The 23,027-nt window shown below is 39.4% G+C and overlaps 1 protein-coding gene across 1 annotated transcript in view; it reads left to right on the plus strand.

Annotated features, from left to right (window-relative positions):
- Tox3 (TOX high mobility group box family member 3) overlaps window positions 1-21,209 on the plus strand; it is a 104,630-nt gene extending 83,421 nt beyond the window's left edge. Inside the window, exons 4-8 of the mRNA XM_015488738.2 lie at window positions 7,322-7,591; window positions 11,819-12,046; window positions 13,790-13,870; window positions 19,216-19,947; window positions 20,220-21,209. Of these exons, the coding sequence (XP_015344224.1) occupies window positions 7,322-7,591; window positions 11,819-12,046; window positions 13,790-13,870; window positions 19,216-19,947; window positions 20,220-20,297 (1,389 nt within the window). The 3' untranslated portion in view covers window positions 20,298-21,209. The remainder of the gene's footprint in view (window positions 1-7,321; window positions 7,592-11,818; window positions 12,047-13,789; window positions 13,871-19,215; window positions 19,948-20,219) is intronic.
- Window positions 21,210-23,027: the final 1,818 nt, after the last annotated feature.

The raw sequence follows: 23,027 nt of genomic DNA on the forward strand, positions 1-23,027 counted from the left end.
TTGACATTCAGATTGCCAAATAAAACTGACACAGTGGTTCAAATGTTTTTAGAGGGACAAAAGTAACTCTTTACATCATTACCCCAGTTTCTTTTATTTGGGACACTGACCATTCTTTGAAATGGTCTCCTTGGCTTGTTCACCCCCGCCTGCTCTCCACCAGAGTACAGACTCTAGGAGGGCAGGAATCTGGCCTCTTTTGCTACTTGCTGTCATCTTAGGGCCTATAATAGCCACCAGGCTGGCACACACCAGGCCCCCAGACTGTACTTTATTGGTTCAATGTATGAATAAATGAAAGGACGGTGAGAGAGTATTCATCTGTTGTTAAGAATGTACCTTGACTCCTACATTAGGCTGGAGGGAAGGGAACTTCAAGTATCAACAGCTGGAAAGGTAGAATTCCTCTTTATGATTTTCAGTTAGAACTGAATTTAAAAAAAAAAAAAAAAAAAAACATCTCTGGAGTGGATTCCTTAGGAAAACAAAGGAGTTAGGGGATACATGAGTGAATTACCATTAAGAGTTGATAATAAACTCATGAAAATTTTATTTTGCTAAGAAACTATTAATTAACTCTTCGGAAGACTGTTTTCCATGAAACTTTCTTATGGAGGTATGTTTGATTATAACCCTGAGAGTACTTATTAAGGAAAAATCATCTACTGCAGTGAAGATACTTTAATGAATATCAAGTTGGTGGGATGTGGTCTGTAATTACATTGGTACCTTTGGTATGCATTGGGCTTAGCTGTGTGTGTGTCTCAGGGTCTTCTGGGGTTAGAAATATACTACCTAGCTAAATAGAACCATTTGATTTGGAAATAAAATTTTAACACTGCTATAGGACATAACTAAATAATTGGGCATAAAATTACTGGCTTGAATGATATACTTGTAATTTTGATATTTATTAATACAAAGTAATTTTGACTACAGATAATTGTTTAATTACTCCATTTCTCAAGAAATGTTCATTAAAAAACTGGCACAGTGAAAAATATATTTAGTCACACTCTCAAACATTGGAGTTATTTGCTTCTTAATTGGATGTTATCCTCTATTATGAAAACCTGATATTGGATTGTTACAGAGAATATTTATTTGTAAGTGTAAGTAAAAGGTACATTAAGTGCATTTGCCTATTAGATTTTAAAAAATCTTTTATGTTGAAATCAATCTGGGTGGAAAGAATCACCATTGTAATGACCAAGAATGGTTAAAATCAGAATAAAATACTTTAAATGTAACATTTACAGTAAAAAAAAAAATGAAAAAAAAAAAAAGAAAGAAAGAAGGAAGAAAGAAAGAAAAAATCCACACTACCCAGGAAACAATATTAGAGAGGTGTAATTTATACAGTCTTCAGTGAGAACACAGGTGAATACCTCTTTGCTCTGGGCCTGAGTGAAACAGGGAGGATGATTTAAATAGGTAGAAGAAGTAGTTTTCTTGACTCAGCAAATAGAAGCAAACTGTACCCATTCCTTTTCCCCTGTGCTTCCCAAGACATATCTTTGACGTCCACACTGGCTAAAGCAACTAAGTGATTTATACAGTAAGCCCATCCTTCATCTTTCAGTTCATTCAGTCTTGATTAAGTTTTGTGCTGTGCATTGAACCCAGGGGTGCTTAACCACTGAGACAATCTCAGGTACTTTTTATTTATTTATTTATTTATTTATTTAGTTTGAAACAGGATCTTTCTAGGTTGCTGAGGGCCTTGCTAAGTTACTGAGGTTGGCTTTGAACTCATGATCCTTCTGCCTCAGCCTCCCTAGTTTCTGGGATAACAAGTAGGTGTCGCCATGCCTAGCCACACCTCTCTTTTGTCTTCCTTGAGTCAGAGAAACAAGTTAGGCCCAGAGCCTTAGGCATAAGGTCCCATATTTATCCTAAACGGACAGTTTTCCTCTCTTCTCTTGGTATTTATTTGGCATGCCATTTGTCATGAGCGAATCTAGTTTTTCGTTTGTGTTTGTGATGGAAGGTTTCCTTTTCAATATAGAAAAATCTAGATTTTTTAACAGTTCACTTAAATAATTGACCCTCAATAATTGACGGCTTTTCAGGCAATTTAAGAAAACAAGGACTGCTTCCAGAAATACCCACACATTGGTTTCCCATTGAAAAGACAGAGAGGCCCCTCATCGGGCAGAGACCAGCGCTGGGTTGCTGTCCACCCTGGGCATCGCATGCATGAGTTGTGCAAAGCTTTAGGTCAAGAGGACCAGAACCTGCCCACTCTGAATGCCTTGTGATGGCAAAAATTAACACTTGTTTTCTCTTCAAAACATAGTTTGAGGGATTAGGCTGCACATTTCTATTTGAACTAAACCAAAATGCCCACAGGTGGTTTAAACAGGTTGCCCATGAAGAGGGTCAGTTAGGGAGAGTTTACTGGAATGGATGACCCCCTCGATGGAGAGACGCCAGCCCTTAAACACGCCAAGGCTTCCTTCTACTCTGGGAACACAATCCAGACTGCCTAAAATGGACCATAAAGCCTGTCACTTTGTGGCCACTGCCTTTCCAGTCTCATGGCGGGCCTTGCTTGTCCTGGCCCCGGGGGACTCTGGCCTCCGCGTCCTTCCCTGTGCATGCGTCCTCATGTGGGGCCTTGGCTCGTGTTCCTGTCTGCTTGGGATGCAGTGCCCTCTTTTCCAGCTCAGTTAGCTTCCGCCTCCCTTTGTGCCTTGTCTCTTCTGGTCCCCTCCTCTGGGGGGCATCCTGTGTCACTCGCCCACTTTGCATCATCTGGCCCCTTCCATCTCTCGGTCCCACTGCATTTCCTCTCCACCTTGCCCAGCCTGCTTCTGGCTTCCCTGATTTTTCCACTTTGTGAGTCGGCCAGGCTTGATCCCTGCTCACTTTGCACCTGCTATTCCCTCTGCCTGGAACACGCTTCCCGCCCATCTCTGGCTCTTCCTTGCTCCTCTCTACCTGCTCCCGTGTCATCTTTCTAAGAGGACTTCCTTGCTAGCCTGATGAATGCAACAACCATCCTCCCCAGTAACTTTTTTTTTTCTTCATGGTATTTGTCACAATTTGAATCTTCTTTGTCCTCATGCTTTCTATTTTTAGGGATAAAGTATAAGCTTTGGCTACTAACCCCCACCATCCCCGCCACCCCAAGTAAATGATGTCCTCGATGTTTGTCCAATAGCCTACTTCTCAACAAGGGAGATTCTTGACATTTGTCAGATCGTGCTTGTCAAAGCCTAATAGGAAGGGGCTGCTGGCATCTTGAGTGTAGAACCAGAGAAGATACCAGACACTCAACAATGCAGAATCCCCCCAATAGAATTTTCCAGACCAAAAGGTCATTATTGAGATTGAGAACTCTTTGTCTAATATCACCCAATAGAGGACAAAGTTTTCCAAGTGCTGCACTAGGAAGTAATACAAATGAATACTACATATTAACTTGGTGACAGAGTGCTTGCCTAGTGTGCTGGAGGCCCTGGGTTTGATCCCCAGTAACATAAAAAAATAAAAGAGTTTGGCAAAGCTTCCAGCACCCAGATCTTATTTCTGGTTATGATAGTGACCATCTCTTGCAATGCACCAGTTAGTTGCCTTGCTTTTAAGTAAACATTGGGAAGTCTTTCAGGACCCACTTTTAGCAAATGAGAGGTAATGATTTATAAAAACATATTAAATTTCTTTAGGTTGTATTCATGGTTATATATTTCCTTACTAATATATTACTACTGATAAGAATCGTGAGCTATCTCTTGGAGGAGTCTATATAAATTTCTCTGACCTACCTTTTGATATACTAAACCTTTTGGTCCATTCCAATTTTTGTTTAGAATAATGTTTAAAAGACATGGTAATTTTGTTTTCAAAGATGTGAGCATTGATATGTTGGCTTCACCTGCCTGGCATATAATAGGTGCTCAATAAATACTTTTGAACTGAACTGACAGCTTTCTCTTTTTTAAGTGGGAATCCTAAGATCAAAGGAAGTGTCTTCTAAAGGTTACATTTTTTTTTTTTTTGGTATGGAAAATGATTGGCGCCTTTGGGGAATCAAGTTCCCTTAAGCGGTTGTTAATAATTGGTGACCCTAAAGGAGCTTGAATTTCTAAAGAGACACTTTGACCATTAATCTTCTTATACTATAATCCTCAAGCATGGGAAGTTATTAGTGGATAACTGTGAGCCGTGGTAAATGCTAGCACATTTTGATGCGTTGATGATGTGAGGCAGAGGTTACTTGAAAATATTCTAGAGCGTCCTGCCCTGTGGAAGATGAGGATGCAGCCAGCATCTTTGATGGTGGTGGAGACCCCAAGGGCCATTCCCTTCTCTGCAGGTACCTGCTACCTTTGAGGCACTGCAACTCCTCTGGAGAATAGTGTTTCCAAGAAGCAAGTGTCACTGCTAGCTTGGTGATGTAGGGAATCACTCTTACCAAAGAATTGGTATAGTAATACTATCAAATCAAGACTTTCTAAAGGATTAAATTAGAAAATACATGGCAAGTTTAGCAGAACCTCTGGCACAGAGCCAACACCTAGTATTGTTCCTTATTAGTACATTGAACCGCAGCTGCCCATCAGCAGGGGTTCCCAAGCAGCCCACTCATATACAGGCATATATGGCCGGTGGAATTCAGGGAGAGCTGGCAGGCCAGGAAGAAGAACATGTTTTTGGTCTTCTGTTCCATTAGGAGATCTGTCTAAAATGCTGTCGTCGTGGGTGAGTCCATGCAGCATCTTTCTGTGCTAATTTTCACAGGCATTGGAGCGAAGAGGGCAAAGTAACTCCTCTGTTAATGAAAAAGCTGCATAAATCTGATTAGCATAGTTCATGGTCATGCTAGTTAACTAATTTATTATTATACAGTCAGAATTAAAACAATTTAAATGTACTCTGGACATTGCTTGTTGATTAAAAACATCCAGATTTCAATAAGTCTGAAAAGACTTTGAAAATATTCTATTTTAGTGTGTATGGGAGTAAATTTAAGGGTAAGATAGGTAACTTAATTGCCTGTTATTGGGGGGTGGAATTGAATAATAAGTGAATAATGATTGAGCCTCAAAAAAACATGGAAGACTGGACAGAGAGCTCAAAGCTTAGAAGAAATGGGTTCATTTTTTTGGTTAGAATGCCAATCAAATAAATAAATAAATAAGATAAAGTGTTTTCACCAAATCCACTTTCAGGACAGAAGCCTGCAGGAGGTCACCTACTGATGGAATGTCCTATTTTAGGATCAATGGAAGAGAATGTTGTGAGAGAGGAAAGAGTGGGGTTGATGGGATACCTGTGACATTTTCTTCAGAATCAGACTAATTTTAATAATTCTGCAATTATTAGGAGATTGAAAATCTATATATTTAATATTAAACTAACAATTTGCTAGACCATTTTAACCACTTGTGTTATCTTCTGTTTAGCTTTTCGTGACTCAAGTATTTTAGCGTTTCTTTGTTTCGTTTTGTGTTTTGGTGAAAAGTTTGTCAAAACAGTGTACGCAGGTAGAGGGGAAAAGTTGAGCCTCTCCTCTTCATTCCCCTAGTCCTACCCTGGAATGTGACCTAATGTAACTGTTGTAACTTCCTCTTTTTTCTTTGTTTGTTTATTTGTTTTTTGGTACCAGGTATTAAACCCCACTGAGATACATCCCTGGCCCTTTTTATTTATTTATTTTTAAATTTTGAGACAGTGTCTCACTAAGTTGCCTAGGGCTTCGCTTAGTTGCTGAGGCTGGCTTTGAATTTGGCATCCTCCTGCCTCAGCCTCCCGAGCTGCTTGGATTACAGGCTTGAACTGCCATATTTGGCCTTTGTCTGTTTGTTTTTGTTTAACAAAAATAGGAACTGTGTTCTACAATTTTTTTACAACTTGTTCTTTTGTTTGGACATCTTGGATGTCACTCTAGGTCAGTGGTTTGTCAACTGGGAATGATTTTCGCTTTCCAGAAGGCAATGTCTAGAGATGCTTATTATCATACATATGTGGGGAAGGAGGTTTCTCTGAGCATCTAGAGGGTAGAGGCTGAGGATACTGCTGAAGCACCCAATGCACAGCATGAGCCCCACAACAAAAATTAAAATTATCTGATCCAAAATGTGAATGGAGCTAAGACTGAGAAAGTCTGCCCTAGGTCAATATGCATAAATCTAATTCATTATTTTTAAAAGCTTCATAATACTTTGTAGTACAGTAGAACATAATTCAAGTAGCCCTTTGATACTGCTTCTTATTTAGTAGCATTTGTATGTTTAACATGAAGAAATTTAGTTTTTAACAATTTATTCTGCTTCTTTAAAGAGCAAAAATAAGCCTTCTCAGAAGGACTCGAAAGAGGGACCGTTAAGAATTCATAGGCTTGTGTATAAAATTAGATTCTGGGTCACCGAGAGTCAAGAAAATTTGGTTTCAGTAAAATCACAGACTCACTCTAAATGACAAGTCTTGAAGTCATTCGAAAAGCATGTCTTCATATTTTGATTCGTTGGAATTAAAAAACACAAGAGAGAAAAAGAAGCAATAATAACTCTAAAGCCTTTTGTACAACTCCCCAGAGCAGAGAAGGCTACTTTTGAAGTCACTGATACCACTTTCAGAGAAAACTAAATTCTGATGATCTCTACCTTCTCTTTCCACATTAAAAAAAAAATCCATTAGTACATTAAATCATGGTGGCATTGAACAAAAGAAACAAAGTAGGTTTAAGTGAAAAAAAAAAAAAAAACTGGTATCTGATCCGAAAGACATGAAATGACTTCCAGATGCCATTGACATGTACCCAGCATCGGAATGCCCCTTTGGCTCACCGAGGGGGTTGCAAAGACAGGATGCCCTGCAGCAGACACGTGTTGTTCTGTGAAAGCAAAGCTCTGTGTTTCCTCTCTGTGTGTCCCTGCATTCCTTGAAGGACTGACTCTTCTTGACTCACAGAGCTGAGTGGAGGGAAATGGAATCAACTGCGCTGTGTGCACCAGTTGGTGAGCCCAGAAGGGCTGGGTCCCTGTTTCTGCCTCTCCCTCCTTGACCAGCAAGAATTTCATCTTTCCTTTTACTGATAGTCTTTTAAAAAAAAAAAAAAAAAAGTCATCCCAAGACAGTGTGCAGTCAAACAGCCTGCACTGGATATTTGGGGTATTTGGGGTTTGTGCTCCTGAGCTTACGATGACCTGGCAGGAGTCTTTCTATTTACTTAATTCATACAGAATATCATCCTGCAATCGTCCAACCTGTCAAAATTGCAACAGGTTGGATCTAAGAAGCTGATAACTTTATGCGTTTGTGGATATTTGGGGAAACTAAAAGTCTTTTTCCGCCCTTGCCATTGCTGTTGTAGGATCAGAGCCACACACAAGTCTCTCAGTACCGCCAGGACCCCTCCCTGATCATGAGGTCCATCGTCCACATGACGGATGCTGCGCGATCGGGGATCATGCCTCCTGCCCAGCTCACCACCATCAACCAGTCCCAGCTCAGTGCCCAGCTGGGCTTGAATTTGGGAGGAGCCAGCATGTCCCATACATCTCCTTCACCTCCAGCAAGCAAATCGGCCACGCCCTCGCCTTCCAGCTCCATCAACGAGGAGGATGCGGAGGAAGCCAGCAGAGTAAGTTAGAGCTGTCAACCCCCAGAGAATGCGCCTTGCCCCCTATCTCTGGCTGTGAATTTCATTCCTGGTCTAACCCTTGTTTCCTCATGGGTTTGGAGTCACATTTAAGTTTATGCTAGTTAAATATTTTTTTCCCCTCTTATTTATTTTTTTTCACTAGAAAGGGTATGAACTGAAAATTGGGAGATGTGGTTTCTCTGAGTTGTAAGCCGTGGGACAAGTTCATTTAACCCTTGTAAACTTAATTTTCATAATTTGCAAAAGGGAGGGTCTGTACTCCTTTTCCAGAAACTTGTAGAAATTCTAGACTTTGCAAAAATGGGAACTGCTCTGGTTTTCACTGAGTGTTCCAAGGGACAAGTTTCATCCAGTTCTTTGGCTGTACCTCTGCCACTTTTGACAGCTTTGCATCTTCAGTGATGTTTATCTCTTAGTAAATTCTGATCATTCACATCTTTATTTTTATCATGGGAAGCATATTTTTTAAGAATATAGATGATTGCACTTATGACTTTTTAGATTGCCTGGAATGAATCCCTTTTTTTTTTTTTTTTTTTTGGTACTGGGGATTGAACCCAGGTGCATTTTACCACTGAGCTACAACACCAGTCCTGATCTTTATTTTGAGACAGGGTCTCATTAATTTGCTGAGGGTCTTGGTAAGTTGACAAGGCTGGCCTCTAACACGTGTTCTTCCTGCCTCAGCCTCTTGAGTCGCTGGAATTACAGGAATGTACTACCTACCATACCTGGCTAGTACGAATAACTTCAATATAAAGAATACTGTAATAAAACACAGCTACTCTTTACTTTTTTTATGAATTCTGGGTTGTACACCTACTCTGTACTTGACATTTTACTTGGTTCATTTTACTTGATAAAAAGATTTATAAGAGAATTACTGCCCGAGGGACTCCCCACGGAGGAGGAATAGCAATGTTTAAAACTAACTCCAGATGCGATTAAGGGTATAATTGATGTATCTGGTGTGCTGGGATTATAATCGATTCTGCTTGGGAGAGTGATTTGAGGAAGCCTTTATTGAGAAGGTTGTATTTGAATGAAGTCTAAGAGGATGCATAAAAGTTTGTGAGGCAGAAGAAAGAGGCCAGCATTCTGGTAGCAGGAACAGTGAGAAGCAAAGGAAAGTACATGTGAATTTATTAGTATCATGAACTTTGATGTGGGGGAGGGGAGAAACAGAAGAAAGAAATGGCATAAATGTGGTGGCTGAGAGCTGATTAATTATTTGCACAGAGGAATGGCCTAAGCAAATTGATGCTTTAAGAGGGTAATTTTTGGCAACAGATAGAATGCATTACAAAGGGAGGAATCAGAGAAAAGAAAATCCATTAGAAGATTTTTGTTGGTTTGTTTTCTTTCATCAAAGAGCAGATTGGGCAGAAGGTGCCCAATTAATGAGACATTTAACAGAGATTCATTAAGATTCAGTGATTCCCTAGAATTTGAAGAAGAGATGAATTGAGTTTTAGTTTGAGAGACCGCATGACTACCTGTAAATGATAGGATCCACCTAGAAAGAGAAGTGTCCCCACCCCCAGGGGCAGGATGAGTTTGGCATGTAATGGTTGAATTTAGGTGCTTATATTTGAGTCTAGAGCTCACTTCATTGATCTGGAACTATAGATTGGGGAACCATCAGCCCATAGATGTGAGGACATGGAAGTAATCAGGATTTCTTAGAAAGGGTAAGGAGCAAGTCAAGGCAGAACTTTGAAAGCATCATTTACTTTAAGTAGTAAAATAATAAAAATAATAAAATAATGAAAAGCACTTCGAGAGAAAGAGAGAGAGAAAGAGAGGAAGGCACAGAAACCAAAGGGACTTCAAGATGAAGGATTTGGTCTCAAATTAGCTCTGCATTGAGCTCAGGGTTGGCAGATGCAGGGTTGGTAATACTCACACTCACAAGGACTTAACTGTGGTGAAGTGAGAAATAAAGAAACTCAAGGGACATAAGACACAGCTTGGTGACAGCTGGTCATTACATATCAAGGTGGAGTCCTTGCACTGAATGCCCATGTCCACTGATCAGACTTACCTTTGTACCAAATTGAAATCATCACATCTAAGGAGAACCTTCCAGGTCACTCCTATCTTGCTCCATTTTAAGTAAGGGACTCAGTTTTATGTGAAAGCATCTCGGTTTCCAATTTGTTCCCTTTTAAATAACAGTTGAAAAAGGAGGATTAAAATGATGGTTAATTATGTCTCTTTGGGGGTAAAGCCATTTTTTCAGCCTTCCCAGCCCTTTAAATTCAACTACACAAAAGTTTCTCCAGGAAAATTAATTCTGAAAGTTTATTTAAACAGTGGGACTATTTCATTTCTGGTTTATTCTTAAAAAGGTAATAATAGCTAAGGCAAGTTACAGTTTTACAAGAGAAGCATCAGAGGTTGTCAACATTTATACCTTGTTTTAAAGAGAATAAAATTGAACTTCTCTCGTTTGGGAAAAAAACCAAAACAAAACAGAAAACTGCACTATAAATTATCTCATCGGTCAGGGTACTTACTTTTGGCACAAACGGTACCAAATTTTCTTCCAGAAAAAGAATATAGTTGTTTGACTCAATTAGAAAAATATGAGCGGATCTATATTTTGTTTTTCTTGTTGCTACAGTAATGTTTTCATTGAAGGAGAACTTGGCTCCAATTCAAGCTGTAGTTGAAGGATATGGGTTCCTTTGAGTGGAATTAAACAAGTCTCACTCACTCTTGAGATTTTAGAAAAAAAGACAATGAATGGGGTCTACAGATTTATTGAATTGTGTGAGTTATGAAAAATGGCATCTTGAAGGGGAGGTGAGATAAGATTTAACACCCTCTGAAGCATTTTAACTACCTGTCAACTGGGGTGGGTGTTATTACTCCAATGGCACAAATCTAGAAGGTGGCCAGTGGTTTCTTAACTTTCGAAGGTTCAGAGCTCTCAAAAAATCTACGTATCAGTTTCCTCTCTTAAGAATTTTAGTAATTGGATTAAGTTTCAAATGACCCTCATTCAGAAAGTAATAATACTCTAGGAATATTTGAATTAGGATTCAAGGCCATTAAAAGCCAATCTGTTAGTAACTTTTATCTATCTCAGCTGATCTTGCCCAAGGCTGGCTTTTAAAACAGAATTTGTCAAACACTTCAGGATTCTTGATGAAATTAACCGAAAATTGTTTTCAACATAATTGTACTGTAATCGAGGAGAAGAAAAAACCCAAGGTTGATAAATCATTTCCTTTATGATCAATATGATCAATAAAAATAGATGGTAAAAAGTGAATATGAAGCTTAGTAGTTTGTAAATTGTGGGGGGGAGGGAGGTGGAATCTATGGATCTATACTGTATCATTTCCATGGTCTTAACTTCAGAATTCATAATGTGAATCAATACCTGTGAGTCTTTATGGCAATTAACTTGTGGATCAAGTTACTTACCACATATAATAAATATCTTCTTATTAGTCCTCTAGTTAGTCTTGGTGATTTTAAGCATCAACTGTGGTTCTTTTACAGGTTTTTTAATTTTATGGAGAATATTAATTTCTTTTTTATCTCCAGTTAAAGTGGTTTTGACATTTTTACATTTCTTGTTATCCTGTCTTTTAGAAAGTTATTGTTATTTTAGAAAATAAAGATGACCTTTCCTTTACTGTGCCAGTGTAGTGATTACAGCTTCTTTCTCTTTTGAGTTTCCAGAGACTCATTAGCAAAGTAACATTCTGGAAAAATTTTAAAAAAAAAATCAAGCTTAAAAAAAATCAATTAAGACCGATCATACATATGGCATATGATTGTGGCAAGGGACCTCGTTTAAAATACCTGAATGTGATCGACATCCAGGATGTTGTTTGGTTTTACTGCTAAAATCCCTGAAAGTGTAAAATATTTTGCTTGTGTGTGCATAAGCATACACCTATAGTATTGCTTGGAATAGTGTTCTGTTTTTCATTGCTCATAATTGCTATTTAGAGCATATGCTGTGAATGTATTGAAGATACTTCTGGGTCTCATTAATCAGTGTTCTAAATGCTAATCTCTGCTGTCCAGTTAACTCTAAGCAAATTCGCCCCTCCCCCGCTTTTGGTGGTGATTCATCTGTTGATGATGCTTAACAAAACCTTCAAAGAACAATTGTGGATCTGAGCAAGTCTCGCTGTATTCTCTGCAAGTACATTCTAGGCAGTGAATTTTCTTCCCGCTTTGCAGGCCATTGGAGAGAAAAGAGCCGCTCCAGATTCTGGCAAGAAGCCCAAGACTCCAAAGAAAAAGAAAAAGAAAGATCCCAATGAGCCGCAGAAGCCAGTATCAGCATATGCCCTGTTTTTCAGAGACACACAGGCTGCAATTAAAGGTCAAAACCCCAATGCAACCTTCGGAGAGGTCTCAAAAATCGTCGCGTCTATGTGGGACAGTCTTGGAGAAGAGCAGAAGCAGGTGAGGCAAAGATCTGAAGTTACCAGGATATTCCCCATGTATTTTCTGAGTGCATCCATTCCATTAATATGATTGCTTCTTATGAAAGCCTTTCTAAGCTATGGCATTAAAACACATGCATATAAATCCAAGCAACTCTCTAGTTACATCGATTTCTCAGTCAGTTTAAGGGTGCATGTTCAGAATCCGGTCACAGGAGGGTTGGAAGAAATCCAGGCAGTAGCCTGCAAGCATCAACTTTTGATGATAATCTTTTCATTTTAAATAATGTGGAATTTTTCCCCCCCTTTGTTCAAAAAGGGCCCTACAAAGGGATTAGGTCCATCCTGCTTGCCTTCCCATTGATCATCTTTCTGAACCCTTGTGCTATCCTGGTGGGTTTCCAAACTTTGAAGCTACCTCTGCATGTCTCATTATTGTCACTGGGCATTTGAAATTTTATTCCAAGTTCATTTTAAAGCTAGGCAGTGTGAGAGGTATTCAGAGATTAGCCATGCTGGTGGGAGATACTTCCTTAGGGGCCTAGCCTCCTCTCCTTCCCCTCAAAACGACTCCACAGGAACGAAGAAAAGAACGGGTTCCTTGGGGGCTGGTCCTCCCCTTGCTCCTTGCATGAAACCTAATTACCATTAATAGGAGTCAACTTTTATATCGTCACAGAAGAATAGACCCTTATTAGTGATAAAACAGAATAATTGTTTCAGGAATGAAGAGTGGAAAACTTGGGATTTTTTTTTTAAGGAATCATGAACTCATTTCCGGTGGCTAGTTCATTGAGAGGGTGCAAGTATTGAAATTCCCTGTTTGTTTGCCATGAGCTCATCACCTGTACAGAGGACTGATTTTCTGTCCCCTAAGTGGAGTTCTAAGGAACTGGCAAACCGAACTTTCATGCTCTGGAGAGAAAAAATAGTTGCATTTTGGTCTACCACCTAGCCATCAGACAATTTCATAAAAGGAAGCCCAAATCATACTTAATAGACTGGGATTTAATTATGTAATTCTCCACCTTTTATTATTTCTGACTTAATTTTTTATTGTTGTTTTTCCTCTCCCAAAGAAACCAAGTTTGAAAGGTCTCCATCTCTTCTCTTTGTTCTTCACAAATTCTACCGTTTATTTGTTTGTGGTACTGGGAATTGAACCTAGGGACACTTAACCATGAAGCCACACCCCCAGCCCTTTTTTTGTATTTTATTTAGGAACAAGGTCTCACTGAGTTCTTTAGTGCATCACTAACTTGCTGAGGCTGGCTTTGAACTCGTGATCCTCCTGCCTTAGCCTCCCAAACGTCTGAGGTTACAGGCGTGTGCCACCATGCCTGCCTGGCTGTTGTTTGTTTTTAATACTCTGATTTGATTTCCCTTGCAGTTAAAACATGCAAGGGAAAGAAGACACAGATAGAGAAGCTTGTTATTTACTAGAATTTAAGCTATTTGTGGCAAAGCTGGTTATTTGCTGCCTTAGCATGAGGCCTTCAGCTCTGAAGGCATCTCTCTGTGGCAACCCCAGATCTTTTCCCTCATTCTTAGAATAAACATCCCAGTTGTGCTGCAGTGCTGAGGACAAGGTTTGGTGTGTTTTTAATATCCACGTGCTTGTGGGTAACATTTAAAAATCAAAGGGCGAGGAGACCAAACTTTGTAGGTGAGTGATGTTTATGCGACCTAATTTGCGTGGCTGTTATTTTAATAGCTGAGAGTTTATAAGCTAAAGGCAGTGCTAACTGTTGTCTTTTAATAGGTATATAAAAGGAAAACAGAAGCTGCCAAAAAGGAATACCTGAAGGCCCTGGCTGCATACAGGGCCAGCCTTGTTTCTAAGGTAAGCCTGTGTTCAGGGTGGGAAGCAGCCCTCCGGCCTCAGAAACACAGGTGTGACTCCCCGGAGAGCTGATGAAAAGTATCTGAGCATCTTAACCTTGATCTCATCAGAGATCAGCTGAATGAGGACAGGAGCAGTAGGACTTCATGTAGGCTGCTGGATCTGAAATGTTGCTAGAAGGTTCACAGATCGGTATGCAGGTGTACATGGCCACACAAATACAAATCTTCAATAGCCTTTAACTCTTTCCTTGTGTCGGGGATTGGAATCTGTCTTAATGTCCTCAATTTAAAACTGGGAGGTGATTTTGTCAGGCAAATTTATGCTATGGAAGACCATATCATAAATTCTTCAGTGGTTACATTATCCTCTTAGGCAATGGTGCTTTTTTTTTTTTTTTTTTTACTTTTTGTGGTACTGGGGATGGAACCCATGGCCTTGTGCATGGGAGGCAAGCACTCTACCAACTGAGCTATATCCCCAGCCCACAATGGTGCATTTTTAATATTTTTTTATTTGTTCTTCTTAGTTACGCATGAGAGTAGAATGTATTTTCACATATCATATGTACATGGAATATAACTTCCCATTCTTGTGTTGTCCAGGATGTGTAGTTAAACTGGTCCTATATTCATATACGAACATAGGAAAGTTATGTCCGATTCATTCTACTGTCTTTCTCATTTCCATCCCCCTCCATCCCCCCACTTTGCCTTGCCCAATCCTGTGAACCCCCACCTCCACCCCACCTATTTTGAGTTAGCATCTACATATGAGAGAGAACATTTGGCCTTTGGTTTTTTGGGATTGGCTTATTTTATTTAGCATGGTAACTCTCCAGTTCCATCCATTTACCAGAAAATGCCATAATGTTATATGTGCCACGTTTTCTTTATCCATTCATCTGTTGAAGGGCATCTATGGAACCATCCTAGATGGTTGGCTATTGTGAATTGAGCTGCTATAGACATTGATGTGGCTGCGTCACTGTAGTATGCTGATTTTAAGTCCTTTGGATATATACTGAGGAGTGGGATAACTGGGTCAAATGGTGGTTTCATTCCAAGTCTTTTGAGGAATTTTCATACTGCTTTCCAGAGTGGTTGCACCACTTTGCAGTCCCATCAACAATGTATGAGTATAAAATAGTCTATTTTTGACCAAACTGTTCCAAATGATATAAACAAATAAACCTCATGATTATTAAAATAAATAAAAAATAAATATTCCAAGTACTAAGACAAAGCATGTGTATTACACATAGACTATACAATGGACCCTGATGTATTACACAATTCCAAGGCAAATGCCACTCTAGTTGATTGTTAACTTGATCCAAAAGGAGTGTGAGCTGTGCTGTTTATTTATTTATTTATTATTTTGCCGAGCTGGGGATTGAACCCAGGACCTCATGCATGCTAAGTAAATGCTCTTACCACTGAGCTATGCCCCCAGCCCTGAGCTGTTTGTATCATTTTAATATTTAATTACATTGTCTTTGCCTAGAATTTAGATGGGCTTTGGAGAGGATAGTTTGAACTAATGTTTTTGCTGTGGATATATTTCTTCTGGGAAGTCAAGATGCCATTTCATTGTCAGTGTTGTCTCAGGTACAACAGAGGACCTTGGAGCCCGCGTGAAAGGGTTTACTGCCTTTCTCTCTTTTTCACCTGAGTATTTTTTCTTTACACTGAGATTTGCTGGGCGGGGGGCGGGGTAGGGGGTGGGTGAGCAAGGGCAGTGGAATGTGATGGACATCATTATCCAAAGTGCATGTATGAATACACAGATTAGTGTGAACATACTTTATATACAACCAGAGATATGAAAAAGTGTGCTGTATATGTGTAATAAGAATTGTAATGCATTCTGCTGTCATTTATTTTTAAAAAAATCAATTAAAATTAAAAACAAATAAATAAATAAAATTAAAATTCCCAGGGTTGGGGGGAGATTTCCCGGGCTGGGGTTGTAGCTCAGTGGTGGAGCACTTGCCTTGTATGTGTGAGCCACTGGGTTCCCTCTCAGCACCACATAACATAATAAATAAGTAAGTAAATAAATAAATAAAGTCCATCTACAACTAAAAATATATTAAAAAAAAAAAAAAAGATTTGCCCCTGGCAGCTGCTCGGAATCGGATCCACAGGGGTCCTCCTGCCTTTGTTGACAGCTCTCAGGACACTTCCCACTTTGTTAGAAAGAGGAAACATTTATTGAGTCAATAGCAAAACCCTTTTCTGAGGCTCTGGAAGACACATGCTGGGAAATATACTGATTCTGTACTCAGATTTGCACACTGCTCGAAAACTCTGAGCTACAGGTGTTCACACTGGAGGTAGAGGTGGTTAATGAGTTGGGAGTGCAGGGAAGAGCCGTACTTCTTCAGTAGATCATTTATTCATTCATTTACCCAGAAGCAGGTACAAGTAATCTTTGTGCATTAAAGCATGAATAATGGGCCATACAATGATTGAAGCCAAGAACCAGTTTCTCAGCTGACGAACTTAGAAGGCATAACTCAAAAGTGATACATTGTAGCATGCTGCTATGATGTATAACTAATTAGAACAAATTTTTTAAAAAGTGATAATTGGATTAAGATCAGGATCCAGAGGTATTTCCTGATGGACTTCAATGACCCCCCCCAAACCCAATGGGACAGAATTTTTAAAAGAGTAAACCTTAAAATACTGTTTCATTTTTTAACTCAGTAGATGCTATTTGGGAGGATCCTAAATCTATACTCAGAGACCTAACATACTCCTTGAGGTATAAGCTTAAATAATTTCCTCCTGAACCCAAAGTGTGAAATAGCTGCCAATACTGTGATCTCAGAGGAGGCAGCTTCTAGTTGCACAGAGTGATGATTAGACCACCACCAGAACTGGCTGATTTGGAACCCATAATTTAAAGAGATGGGGACCCATCGAGGCTGTCCAGCGTGTTGCCTACATGCTTGTGAAGACTGAAAATCAAATCCTAGTAGAAAAATTAAAAGAATCAAGAGACAAGAAATTGGACACATATGATTTTAGTTCTCAAATATAAGAGCCACGATGTAAGGGGAGCTAATTAAGATTTCCATGTCTTAGACAGACTACTCATCCAAGGGGTAAAATAACCCCAAGCAGGATCTCATCCTCATGGTTACAGGTAACATAGGGGGTGCATCATATTCCCATTTACTGGACACCTCTGTGTGCAAGAACCTGGAATTTCCTTCCTTAAGTCGTGACCCCACCGTCACTTTTCATCTTCCAGGAAATTAAGAAAAGCTCACTATTAAACCATAGGAGGTAAATGTGGCAAGACAGGAACTCTACAGTCACCCACCCAGCTCCACTTACTATCAAGATGGCCCCTGTTAAAAGCATAATGATGCAATTGCCCATGTAGACTTTCCTGTGGTTTCTTCCTTGAGACTACCTTGGTGATTTTCCAACATTAGAGTATCTATGATCTAAATATGCATATTTATATGTACAAAATTGTGTATACTTTGTGGGTCATGAGGTTTTTTTTAAAGACAATTTTGAATATTTATAGCCATTATCTTACCCTAAGTCTTCAAAATGGGACCCTCTAGTAGCAGGTAGTCATTCTGGGTTTTCATAAGGCAGGGAGTTGTTCACAGAGGGATGGTACTTTACAGTGACAATTTTGTGTTCAATCAGAAGCCCTCAGAAATGACTTTGTCTACTTGGGGGACTCCTTGTAAGGTGACTCAGGTTTCTTCTAATAGCAGGGTTTTATCATTGGAGTCATAAAAGCTATAAGTACTTTAAATCATGAAAGATTCTAGACGGTCACTTGATGTCTCCAAAGTGCCCCCTGCTCCTTCCTTCTCAAAAGACACCTCTAATTTTGTGGAACAAAAGAAGAAAGAAAATAGTCTTTAAGATGAAGTATTCCAATCACTATTGCATTTGTAAAATAATTTACCCTTGTGGAAGTAATTAGTGTATTTTTAGCACAGAATAGGTTTCCATGTTGGACCACAGATTTTTCATGTGTCATTAAGAGATTGTTCAGGCATGGGAAGGTTGAACATTCTTCTCTTATCCTTTGATAAATTCTGGAGATCTTCACCATGGCTAGTCAGGCATGGTGGCACATGTCTGTAATCCCAGCAGCTCAGGAGACTGAAGCAGGAATTCAAAGCCAGCCTCAGCAACTTGGCAAGGACGTAAGCAACTTAGCAAGATCTGTCTCAAAAAAACAAAATTGAAAAAGGTTGGGGATGTGGTTCAGTGTCGAAGCACACTTGGGTTCAATCCCCAGTACCCAAAAAAATCACAGTTGGTAAACCGAAAACATTTCTAAAGTTGTAAAGGACTTCAGTTTAGTATCTCAGAGTAATCTAATTATGTTTTCTTATAGTCAAGTGAGCACTGCATAAATAATTATGAAAACACAGGGTTTTGAAGCTTTCTAGTAGTGGTAGTTTTCTGGTGGTAGTAGTTGTTAATTGATGAAAATACAAACATTTATCAAGTGCTTCTCAAGGGCCAGGCACTGTTCTAAATGCTTAACACATGAGCTCATTTAATTCCCATAACCTCTGTATAAGGTCAATGCCCTATAATTCCATGTTATAGATGAGGAAGCTCAAGAATAGGTGGATGAATTAAATGGCCCAAAGATACAAAATTGTTCAGTAGCAGAGCTGGATTTGAACCCAGGCAGTCTGCGCTTCATTGTTTTTCAACGTATGGTACCTCAGTGGCGAGGTTAGTATGGGCTTAAATGCTGAAGAGTTAGTATTTTTAAAAACCTGTACCAGTCATCTTTTGTTACGCAGTAGTGTTGTGTAACTACCAACCACAAAGCACAGTGACTTATAAAAGAAGCACTTATCTCTGAGCCAGCCAGTTAGCTGGTTGGTTCTTCAGATCCAGCCCCGCTCCTCTATCTGGGGTCAGCTCACAGGTTGTTGGGGAGGTGGCTGGAGTCACTTGCATGCCTGTAGTTGGCTGGCTGGCAGTGAGTGGGCTCTTGAGGGGGGCATTTGGGTCATGTGTCTGGCCTGCACGTGGTGCTGATGGGTTGCAAGAGAGTGAGTGGAAGGATGCACGGTCTCCAGCCTTAGTGTGGATATTGGATAGTGTCTCTTTCATTCTAGTGACCAAAGCAAAGGCACAAGGGCAGCTTTGACTCAAGAAGGTGGAGAATTTGACTGTGTCCTGGAAGAGCTAAATAGTCACATGACAAAGGCCATGGAGATAGGAAGGCATGAATAATGGTGGCTGTCATTGAAGTCAATTTATAATGCTTAAAAATATGTAGGTACTCCACATACTTGTAGATCATAACATTCTGGAATTTTCTTCCCCCAAATTCAGGCTGCCGCTGAGTCAGCAGAAGCCCAGACCATTCGTTCTGTTCAGCAGACCCTGGCGTCGACCAATCTGACTTCCTCCCTCCTTCTCAACACTCCGCTCTCTCAACATGGAACGGTACCAGCCTCACCTCAGACTCTCTCACAGTCGCTCCCTAGGTCAATTGCTCCCAAACCCTTAACCATGAGACTCCCCATGAACCAGATTGTCACATCGGTCACCATCGCGGCCAACATGCCCTCGAACATTGGGGCTCCGCTGATAAGCTCCATGGGGACCACCATGGTTGGCTCAGCAACCTCCACCCAAGTGAGCCCTTCGGTGCAAACCCAACAGCATCAGATGCAATTGCAGCAGCAGCAACAGCAGCAGCAGCAACAGATGCAACAGATGCAGCAGCAGCAACTCCAGCAGCACCAAATGCATCAGCAGATCCAGCAGCAGATGCAGCAGCAGCATTTTCAGCACCACATGCAGCAGCACCTGCAGCAGCAGCAGCAGCAGCATCTCCAGCAGCAAATCAACCAACAGCAGCTGCAGCAGCAGCTGCAGCAGCACATCCAGCTGCAGCAGCTGCAACACATGCAGCACCAGTCTCAGCCTTCTCCCCGGCAGCACTCTCCTGTCACCTCTCAGATCACATCCCCCATCCCTGCCATTGGGAGCCCCCAGCCGGCCTCTCAGCAGCACCAGTCGCAAATCCAGTCTCAGACACAGACTCAAGTATTGTCACAGGTCAGTATTTTCTGAAGATGCACGCGGCAGGTGGATTTGCGTGCGGAGGAGAGCGACACAGGAGGGGAAGGCACACGGGGCTGGAACGAGTAAGCTGGTGTTGGTTATGCAAAAATGTGTAACAGATCAAACGGTCCTCTCAAGCGTCTATTAGATAGGCAATAAGAACTACAGTGTAGCTGGGTACCACCTCTTAGCTGACTATCAATCACTTCGTTTTTAAACAAGAAAAGCTGTGCTCTTTTATGTGATGCCTTTTTTTATTTATTCAGGCTATACCTACAATATGTGAATCAAACCGTTTAATGAATCCTGGGACATTGCTGATGACTATAAACTGGCCTCTCTGAGTCATAGAAAATGGCCTTATTTCTCCAGAAGTGAGTTAACCACACTTCCAGGCTGTTTGAACTTCCGAAGCTCTAAAAATAAAATAAAAATAAAAAGCACAGTTGTAACTACCTGAAATATGAAGATCCAGTTTCATACAAACATTTGTATGATGTAAATCGTTGATGGCATTTTTTTTGTCATGAAAAAAAATAATAATAATGTAAATCACAGACTTTTGCCAAAGCTCTTATTTTTTTTTCCTAAATCTCTCCAGAAAAAAAAATGCAAGTGATTAAATCCAATTATTGACTCATTTCCACTTTTTATCCAGGACTTCTCCAAATCAAGCCACAGTATATGTTGTAACAATATCTATGACCACTGTTAGCCCATCCTATTCATTGCAATTAGAAGAAAAGAAATGTGAATACTATATTCCGTGTTTTGAGTGACAAGTTTCGAAAAATAAAAACACTGTATTTTTAAAAGGGAAATGCACTTAAATGAAAACAGTTATTACAAAAGTTAAGATTTAAAAAGAAAAAAAGCAAGAGTTTTTATTATGATGTAATACCGGTAGAATATTTAAAAGGCACACTACATCTGAATAATCAATGTAAATATTTTCTTTCAAAGTTGTAAGTTTTCATATCATGTGTTGTAAAGTTTTCCTAAATGAGGCTTTAACGTAAACACTGGTGACATAAACCATTCATTGCTACGTTGCTTATTGTGTTTTTATGCTGTTTTATACTTTTTTATGAGTTACGATAGCAGCGATTAAGTTGTTTGTATTTTGCTTAAACTGAAACAAAATGCTTTTATCTTGCTATAGAATAAACACATTTCAGTAAAAACTGTGGACTGTATTTTGATGCAACAACGAGGAAACTGTTCACTTTTCAAATAAAATGCTATGTCAAATTTCACTTTCGTTTCCTTGAATACATATAAGATGGGGAAATAGGGCACATGCCCCATTAATTTGCACCCCAGCTTCGTCGTTTCATTTTCATTTGGAAACGTGATATTCGTGGCTAAGAATTCTGATTGATCAGGCTAAAACCGGAGTCCTTAAAAAGTACTGGAAATATCTTTATAATATTCTTTTTGTTAAGATGCAGGTACAAGGTAAATAGAGAAAAGCAATCATCTTCTCTTTTGGGGCCACAACTATCTGGCACGGCGTGGTTATTGCTATTAAAATGGATGGTGAATGCTAATTTTAAAGCCAAAATAATTATTTCAGTGCCCATTTCTTCCCCCTCTTTTTTGCTCTATGGTGGCTTCTCTTTGAGAGCCGTGTGACCACTATCCCCAGTTGTCTTGCATGATTAATTACAGCATCTGTCCTGTCAGAAGCTATAATGAAGAGGTCTTGATAAAAATTGCAAATTACCACTGGCAACAGTCTTAAACTGCTTATGATAAAATGAAAATTAAAAACAGCAAGTGTCAACCCTGACCAGAATCCTAATCTGGAAAAATGAGGGTGTGTGTGTGTGGTGCTGTCCAGAGATACTGTGTGCAAGACATTAAAAAATAATAGAATATGGATTCCTCAAAGTTGTTGTATTTCAAAGAATATTTACTGTATGTTGTGGGTTATGAATAATGAATTCAGCTTTCAATATTTCATAATCCTTGCGTACTCTGTATTATGTACAAATATTGAACAGCAAGAGATTCTAATTATAAATTTATAGATTTCTTGCCGTAGAAAAATTTATGTCTAAATTGAAGCTTTTCATAAGATGTATTAGTTGACAGGTATCCGTGTTCAAACAGTCTCAGGAAGATGCCTAATCACATCTACAAGGGGGCTTTCTGTTCCACAAAGAAATACATCAGACCCATCAGAAGCAGAGCTGATGGTAAAAGATTTTCTGTGAATTGAAACTAACATTACATAACAATAAGAACCATTTTATATTCTGTTGTGAAACCTTTAGACAAATGTCTTCAAAATTAATTGCTAAACTACATGTGACAGTAATTGTGTATTAGTTCTATAATTGTCATTTTGAAAACCCATGAAGTATTGCTTGGAAAAAAATGTCACTAGTGATAAGACTTAATTGCAAGTGAAGTCTGTTTTCAACTGTTTGCAGTTAGAGGCAGGTGTTGTAACATCTATTAAATGATTTTATAAATCTTAGGTTTTATCACATTTGATTAAATGCTGCTAAGCCACTGACGGTCAATTCCAGGGGAAAAAAAGAGAAAAAAATAAATAAACCAATACTTTAATTACTACAGTTTTAAAAATTAATCACCAGGCGAAATTATGTATTTAAAATGTCAAAAGGCTTGAATCATGAAAACAATCTTCCAACCTTTTTACCAAATTATTTTTCTCAGATTCACAAAAGCATATTATGAATCGACTAGTATTTTAATTTATGCATGAAACTGGTTTCTATTCCTGAGATTTAAGTAAGTCCTGGTGCACTTTTTCTTTTTTCTTTTTCCAGTTACAGATCAGAAATAAATCAGGGTAATAAAACAGAGGCATGAGAAATGTGGTATCTGATTGGTATAGACCTCTTAAGTGGTATGTGGTATATAGACATTAAGGGATCTCTCCTCTCCCTTGTCACCTCCATCTCACGAGTACCTTGCCTCTCCCCTGCAGTGGGGACATTATTTTATTACTCTTGGCTAAACATGTTCTTTTTGCATTAACCTGTACTGCCGTATGATGAAAGAACATAAGGAGTTTTCATTTTTAGCTGACACGGGGTCAT

The sequence above is a fragment of the Marmota marmota genome, unplaced genomic scaffold (genome assembly GCF_001458135.2).
Source record: "Marmota marmota marmota unplaced genomic scaffold, marMar, whole genome shotgun sequence".
Lineage (NCBI taxonomy): Eukaryota > Metazoa > Chordata > Mammalia > Rodentia > Sciuridae > Marmota > Marmota marmota.